Source organism: Rattus rattus, chromosome 1, assembly GCF_011064425.1.
Source record: "Rattus rattus isolate New Zealand chromosome 1, Rrattus_CSIRO_v1, whole genome shotgun sequence".
In the NCBI taxonomy this organism is placed as follows: domain Eukaryota; kingdom Metazoa; phylum Chordata; class Mammalia; order Rodentia; family Muridae; genus Rattus; species Rattus rattus.
The window spans coordinates 144,237,335-144,245,469 of NC_046154.1; the positions used below are offsets into that span (position 1 = coordinate 144,237,335).

At 42.8% G+C, this 8,135-nt stretch overlaps 1 protein-coding gene across 1 annotated transcript; it reads right to left on the bottom strand.

Annotated features, from left to right (window-relative positions):
- Nucleotides 1-2,320: 2,320 nt before the first annotated feature.
- LOC116904596 (stabilizer of axonemal microtubules 1-like) lies at nt 2,321-4,271 on the bottom strand. Its single transcript, XM_032907423.1, has 2 exons — nt 4,244-4,271; nt 2,321-3,464 (listed from the first exon to the last, which is right to left on the bottom strand). The coding sequence occupies exons 1-2, from the start codon at nt 4,269-4,271 to the stop codon at nt 2,461-2,463; spliced, it is 1,032 nt and encodes a 343-aa protein (XP_032763314.1). The 3' UTR covers nt 2,321-2,460.
- Between the last annotated feature and the right edge of the window lie 3,864 nt (nt 4,272-8,135).

The following is an 8,135-nucleotide window of genomic DNA, read 5'->3' on the forward strand; positions in this document are numbered from 1 at the left end:
TAAGTTTAAAAGTTCTAAGCTAGTCATGACCTTGGTGTGTAGGTTTAGATAGTGTCCAGATCGGAATCCTGATGCTAAAGACTTAGTAAGACAAAAAAAAAAAAGTAGTTGAGAATTATTTAGGGCTATCTTAAGAGGTGAGAATTACTTAAGGCTATCTAGGCTTATAGAGAATTCAGAACTGCCATTGACTCAGATATAAAAAGAGTGAAAGACTTTTTAGCTGACCTCCAAGAATACCTAGAAAAGATTAGACCTGATATTCCTTAAAGAGGGAGGACTGTGTGCCACCTTAAAAGAAGAATGTTGTTTCTATGCAGATCAGACAGGAATAGTAAGAGATAATATGGCTAAGCTCTGAGAATGCTTAGCCCAGAGACAAAAGCTCTTTGATTCCCAACAAGGGTGGTTCGAGGGGTGGTTTAACCGATCCCCTTGGTTTGCTACCCTGCTGTCCACCTTGATGGGACCCCTAATTATTCTTCTCCTAATCCTCCTTTTTGGCCCCTGCATCTTAAATAGGTTGGTACAGTTTATGAAAGATAGGCTCTCTGTTATCCAGACTCTGGTATTAACCCAGCAATACCAAAGGTTGAGACAACAGGAAACAGAGATTCCTTAACCAAGTTGAGTAAAAGATTTCACTCAATGTTAAAAGAAAATGGGGGAATGAAAGACCGCCCCCCTGAAAGGAAAACTATACGAGCTTAAGGTCCACAACTATAAAAGTAAAAAATAAGTTTTAAAATTCACAGGCTCGGGCTGGAGAGATGGCTCAGCGGTTAAGAGTGCCGACTGCTCTTCCAGAGGTCCTGAGTTCAATTCCCAGCAACCACATGATGGCTCACAACCATCTGTAATGAGATCTGGTGCCCTCTTCTGGCCTGCAGTCACATATGCAGACAGAATGCTGTACATAAAATAAATAAATAAATAAATAAATAAATAAATAAATAAATAAATAAATAAATAATTCACAGGCTCAGAGCTGAAACAGGCCCGGGCCTGCCCCGCCGTTAAAACTGACAGACCATAAGAGCTGAAACAGGCCCGGGCCTGCCCCGCCGTTAAAACTGACAGACCATAAAGATAAGGAAGAAGGAATGCAGAACCAGGTATCGGAACTGACTCATAGGCCATCTGGCAGGAAGGGATAAGCCCCTAGCCCCTGACATTCCGGATGTCCCAGCCTGCACGTTCTCTTTTGCTGTGTTTTAACCTCATTTGAATATGTTTGAATTAGCCAATTGGGTATAATCATGCATCCGTGCCTCATTTGAATCCACCAATCAAGTCCCTGTAACCATGCATCTGCTTTTGTATGCCTGCTTCTGCTCCCCAGAACCCTATAAAAACCCGTCCCTGGTTCTGCTGGGCGCGCCAGTCCTCCCAAGATGACTGAGACGCTTGCAGGTACCTGTGTATCCGGACAATAAACCCTCTTGCTGATTGCAAAAAAAAAAAATCAAAAGTTGGTTAAAAAATAATAATAAAATTAAAAAAAAAAAAAAAAACCACCTTTGGCCCAAGAAATCTCCAAGGCAGAGCTTGGTGCATTGCCATGTCTGGCTTTATCACAGATCTGGTCATAACCATTATTTTAAAATAAGAAGGCTTAGTGTTCCCAGGAATCTGAGTCAATCCATTCTAGGCTCTTAGCCTTTAAGAAGTTCCTACAGTTTCTGCTCACAGCTCTGAGGCGAGGTCTCACCTTCCTGGTTGACAAGGGTCCCTTTTTCTGCCCCTCTTCTCCCTGGAGCCAGAGACTACACTTGTATGAGAGAAGGCAAATGTCTGGTAGGTCCACATAACCATAGAGTCCCCACAGGACCTCCTTCTTTCTTTGCCCATGACTGACAAGAACTACACCCAATCAGACATCATTCTCCTGGCCAGTATGTCATGCAGGAAAGAAGTAGACAGATGTCCTATGAAGGAGATCTAGATACAGAAAAGCCAAACACAGCCCCAGACTTAGCCTGGAACCCCTTTCCCTGCTGGGGTGGAATAAGGTGTCTATGCAAAATCTTGCCAAAGCCCCCTACTGTATAGAAAGCACACGAGAGTAAACAAACCAACCTAAAGATTCAATGCCCCAAAATAAAGTTTATTCTTTGGCACTTCAAACCTGGTAAAGGTTAATATCAATTCACGCAATAATTTAATTAGATCAAGATCCCAGAAATGTCACTGAGATCATCCTTGATTCCATGAACAAAAGGAACCCGAGGGAGTTAGAGAGATAAAATAGAGGGCTACAGGGGGTTAATCAGCCAATGAGTACATGTCATTTTTCTTTATTCAAGTGATCCTTGTGTTATTTCAAATATCCTGGAATTGGTGATGGTTTTGTTTTTCATTCTGAAGTAGGTATTTTAATTTTTTTCATTTTGGGAAATTCTTCTTCAATGGATAATTTTTAGTTTTCTGGTATTTGCAGGTTTTTAATTTTTTTCACAGTCAGGATGACACTTGTAGTTCTTTCTGACCAGGCTTTTCCACATCATGTATAGAAAGAGAGCTGCTCTGCCTAGGAGCTGTCTGAGAAATTGACCTATATATCTTGTGCCCCGTAGTATCCACTTCCTCAAAGATATAGCCTGGGGGGTTTATGTATGATGCTGGACACCTGCCCAAATCCTTGGGAGTAAAGCTAATGGAATAAGTAGTCTGACCCTCTACAGGGATGTTTCTTCGAGGGCCAACCCAGGCGGGCTTGTAGTTTTCAGTAATGGTAGGTGGATGAGGCACGTAGCATATCTTAGTGGTGGTCTGGCAGTCCAAAGGCTCCACAGGCAAGTTCAGATGGGGAACAGGTCTGATTGGTTTTGTGTTCACAGCTGCCCACTGCTTGAAGTCATCCTTGGAAGTGGTAGAGCTTTGGAAGCGGCCGCTCTTTATAATGGAAGGCACAGGTCGGCAAGTTATAGCAGGGCTACCCTTACGGTGTTTATAATGGGTCTGCACAGTTGTCAGAAGATCCATCTTCTCCTCAGGAGGGACATACACAACGGGAGCTTTGGGAACTATCCGGGGCGTTGGCCAAGCTTGGTATTTCTCCTGAATCTCGGTGATGTCCGAGAAAGGTATATCATGCACAGGTACCTTGTCTGGAGGTTTTAAGCTCTTGGCGGCCTCCCCTAGGAGGCCTCTGTAGGACTCTTTGTGGGTGGTCAGGTTCTCAAAGGGGATATCACAGGGTATGTATTTCTCTGCCTCTTTAACGAAGCGCTTCTCCACAGGGTGGGGCACATAACTCATCTTGTAGTTAGTCAGATCTTCCAAGGGGATGTTGCAAATCTTTGCCTTGACTGAAGGCTTACAGCTCTCAGTAGTCACAAGGCATTTCATGGTATAGTCATCCTGATGTGTGGTTCTGTTTTCAAACTTGGCAGACTCCGGCCGGTACTTGTGTGGAGGACGAAGAAGCTCCCGTCTTGGTTGGTTCCAGGGTACATAATCAACTGAAATTAAAGAAGAGGTAACCACTGATCATCCAGATCTCCTAATTTGCATGTGTTTTTAAAGAACCCTAAAGCTACAAACCAATTTCTAATGAAAATCTCTGGCCTCACAGAACAAAGTAGTTCCCTGCTACCATCTTGTGCACACGCTTGCTGTTTCAATATCATAGTGCTTGCAGCCTGCTGTGCAGAAAGACAAGTTTTCCTCGTATGCCACAATGCCATGCACAGAGATTTTAGAATCCTGGGGTCTACTGAGCCTACTCCAGCAGAAAAGTCTGACCCAAAGGCAACTCTTTACCTGTTCAAGAAAAAGGCCATCTCTCGGTGTCGGAGCATATGAAAAGATGCATGCACTGTGCAGAAACACAGAGATTTACAACCCACCACTGACAATCTACCAGCCAAGCCAACCAGGTCTACCTAGTCAGAGTAACTACTATTGTGTCCCTGAACTGCTCATGTCTAATCCATAGACACCAATCCACTGCTCCAGGGAGTGAGAGTATATGATATTGCCTAAAGACAGAATCGCCACAGCTGCCTTGTCCTTAGTTTTTTGTATATTAGTCATTTTTCTCTTCTGAACTCCCTAAACTCCTAAACATATACTATCAAAACTATCAAAATACTTTATGAATGCAGGAATAGAAGCACAGGGAAACTCACACCCAATTGATTGGTTTCAAATTAAAAAGAAAAGCATGAGTTCAAACCGAGATTCAGAAGCCATGGTCAAACCCACTCCACCCTTAAGAACATATGGCAGCCAGTGGTACTCAAGCCTTTCCGAACATAATCTGACATCGTCACAGTCATCCTTTGCGACAGTTGTGATTGTCTCTATTTTTCATATTTCCAAAAGATGATCTCAGAGAAACTTAAGAGCTTGCCCAAAAATTTAAGCCATAGAGCTGATTCCACAGCCATGACTCCAAATGTCTCCAAGGCACAGCAGGGCCCTACATTTTTAAAATAAAGACTGAAAAAAAGAATAGCCAGGTAAGATTTATAGACAAAGACCAACTTCAGAGTGTCTGAAAAATGAAGATTGGCCAGCTGAACCAAGTATATATTCATCTCAAGAGGAACCTCCATAGTGGGTTAAAATGGCTCAGATGAAAGGATTCACTCCAAGAGAACTGTGCACTGGAGGAGCAGATACAGCATTGGACAGTGTCTAAAGTCACTTTATCCCGATCTTCAGGACAGCTGGGAGACTGAAAGGTCAGTTGAGAGCATTGTGCACACACTGCCTTTCCTTCCATAATGCCTGGTTCACAATAGAGGCTGGTATTGCTCCATTGTTCTCATCAATCACCAGGGCTAAGGAGTCACAGGAATGATCCCGGTGAGCTCTCTGAATCCACAAGTTCTCTTGCAGCCTTGTAACAAGTAGACCAACTGCAGCTTCTCAGGAGCCTTGAACTTAAGTAATCTATAGGAGTTAAGACCACAGGCATAATTTTTTAACAGCTTTGCAGAGGTACAATTTACATAACAAAACGAGCCACCTATGAAACCTTTGTAACACCACACATTTCTGGGTTTTGGATGCTGTTGTTTTTAGCACGTGCTGGTTGTACAGTATGCTGGGTTCCATTTTAACCATTTCATACATGCATATAATGGACCATTGATCCTATTGTACATATCCTGTTATGGTGTTATGCTCCAGAATAGTGGTTCTCCGCCTTCCTAATAATATGACCCTGTAATACAGTTCCTTATATTGCGGTGACCCCAACCATAAAATTATTAACTTTAATTTTGTTACTGTTGTAAATCTTAATGTAAATGTTTTCCAATGGTCTCAGGTGACCCCTGTGAAAAACCCCAAAGAGGTTGTGACACTCAGGTTGCTCTAGGGGTTCATGTATGTCCCATCTGGTGGTGCTATTTGGTACAGTTGTGGAAGCTATAGGGGTGAAGGATGTAGTTGGCAGATTAGAGCACTAGAAACAGGCCTTAAACATTACAGCCAGGCAGGCTTCTAATCCTTTCTCAGCTTTCCTGATCTGCAGATATGTGAGCAAGAGAGACTGCAGGGCCAAAGGGCAGACTAGAGGCCACTTTCCTGAGTGTTAGCAAGAGAGAGATCCAGAATAGGAAAAAGAAAAAAAAAAGATAGATTTTATCACAAAGAGAATTCAATCAAGGAAAGGCTTCAGACATTTACAAAAGAATCCAAAGGATACTAAAAAAGACCAAACCAAAGCGATACCACCATGTAGAAAAGGAATCCAATATTAGCCTCAGCCCAGCAGTTCCATGAAGGGAGGAACATGGACCACAGAGGCCACTTACAAAAGGCAAACCAGAAGAATCCAAATCCGTCCTGGTCTCAAGACAAGTTCATGATCATCAGGAGTCTCAATACCATTGCAAGTGTTGACAATACTACAACTCTTCCAGTCAGCCATAGAAAGAAATTCCATTTTGTCAAGTCACATGGTTCAGAGGGCAGCAATGAGCTGAGAGAGCCCATTGTGCAAAACTAGCTGCTATCCAGAAGCCCAGGAATATCTACTAGTTATGCAGCCTCAATTTAGCCTGCCACTGTCCCTAGTGGAAGGAAGGCCCAGAGACAGTTATGGAGAACAGACAGACTGAAGGGCAAAAGCCACAGGAAGGGTGGCTCAGGCTAGGAAGCATGACAGAAAGACAGCCCCTGCTTCGATGGCCACAAGCCTCGTCAACTGAGTTACTCTGAAGTGTGACAACTCTGAGCCTATCAAAGTCTAGAGTCACCTATGTGACTGTCTTCCCTGCTGTAAAAGCCGAGAGTTCTTCATCTTCAGGGGTATACGTGTGTGCCCAACAAAATTCCATCTGCTGAGGCCGTCAAAGTCTGAGAAGTATTCAACCTACATCACCACAGTACTGTGCCTGCTTTCCATACTCCCGACACAGCTGGGAGACAGCCTTCAACTAACAACTAACAGTCGCCAGGTTCTCAGTGGTGGGGGGCAGAAACTCTGCCCAGCTGCAGAATGCTAAACTAAGCATGCAGAGACTTCTCACACTCAAAGAAAAACTGTTACTGTAAAAACAAGTTTGACAGCCATCAGGCCTGTGTCCTAGAGAAACTCAATGCAGTGGTAGAAACCAAAGGAAAAACTAAAATTCAAGTTGAAGGGACCTCCCCTGCCCTTCATCCTTATCACTACTGTCCCCAATTCTCAATACTCAGAAAGAAGATTCTCTGACACTTCAACTTATTTTTTATTCCTATATGCTTAAAGGGATTTGATCATTGCATTTTTTTTAATTTATTTTATGTGAGTACACCATCACTGTCGTCAGACAAACCAGAAGAGGGCATCAGATCCCATTACAGATGGTTGTGAGCCACCATGTGGTTGCTGGGATTTGAACTCAGGACCTTTGGAAGAGCAGTCAGTGCTCTTAACCCCTGAGCGATCTCTCCAGCCCCGACCGTTGCATTTTTTAAACGTTTTGTTTTTGCTACTATTCTTTATACATTCATCTCATTTTGTTCCTGCATTTTTCCCTATTCTTCAACAACCTTTTTCTTTTTCTTCATGTTTTTCTTTTTCTTTCTGCCACTGTGCTTACTGCTTTTCCCCTCTCTACATTTAGTAGTATTTTTACTTTACCATAATTCGACTTCCCTTTCTCCTTTACTTAAATGGGGAGGGAGGCCGTGTATTCTGACTGTACTGGAACTCACTGTGTAGACCAGGCTAACCTAGAACTCACAGAAAATTGCCTGCCTCTGCCTCCCAAGTGCTGAGATTAACATCATGCACCACTCCACCTGGTTTGCTTTTTAATTATGTGTACATGTTTGTTGCTGTACGTTTATATGTACCATGTGGGTGTAGGAGCCATGGTGGCCTACAGAGAGAGTTAGACACGCAGGACTAGAATTACAAGTGACTGTGGGCTGCCATGAGGCACTGAGGGATCACCCTAGCCCCTGACCATTTTATAACTCTTACATTCCCATTTATGATTCCACCTCTGACATTCATCAAACTTGGACTTGGACCTTTTTTTTTTTTGGGAAATTTTTTTTTTTTTACCTTTTTCTTTTTTTTTCTTTTCTTTTTTTTTTTTTTTTTTTTTTTTTTTTTGAGCTGGGGACCCGAACCCAGAGGCAAGCGCTCTACCACTGAGCTAAATCCCCAACCCCTTTTTTCTTTTCTAATCTCTTGCTCTTTTCTCCTCTTCTCTCTTCCTCTCTTCTCCATTCCTGTCTTCTTTCTGCCTTTGTCTAATCAAGCTTGCTGCTGTTCCTCCATTGACTCCATCTCCTTCCTTCCATTACGTCATCCCTTTACTATTCCCACTCCTACCATGGATAGTTTCTAACTATATAGCGCATAACCCAACAGCTGCCATCCTCATGCCTATAATTGTTGGTGACACGCATGTATTTAGGCATCTACTGTGCTTGGTTGTTTTTTCTGTCACTGTGGTTTGCTTCTTCCTCATTGAGTGGTTCTGGGGCTTAAGCCCCCAAAAGTAGGCTGTGCATGAAGAACCCACAAATCCAGAAGTCTTATCAAACTATCAGACATACACCACACAACAACATAAAAAACATGAAAAATCAAACGATCTAAGAAGACTTCTCCAGAAGGTCATACGTAACTCAGCTATTGAACTGAAATAAATAAAATGCCAAATAATTTTAAGGTTTTT

Bases quoted from the DNA above. Each gene is read 5' to 3' on its own strand.
- LOC116904596 (XM_032907423.1), bottom strand. From the start codon at position 4,271: ATGTCAGATTATGTTCGGAAAGGCTTGA. The intron at 3,465-4,243 runs GTACCACTGGCT...CTTTAATTTCAG, and splicing joins TTATGTTCGGAAAGGCTTGA to TTGATTATGTACCCTGGAAC.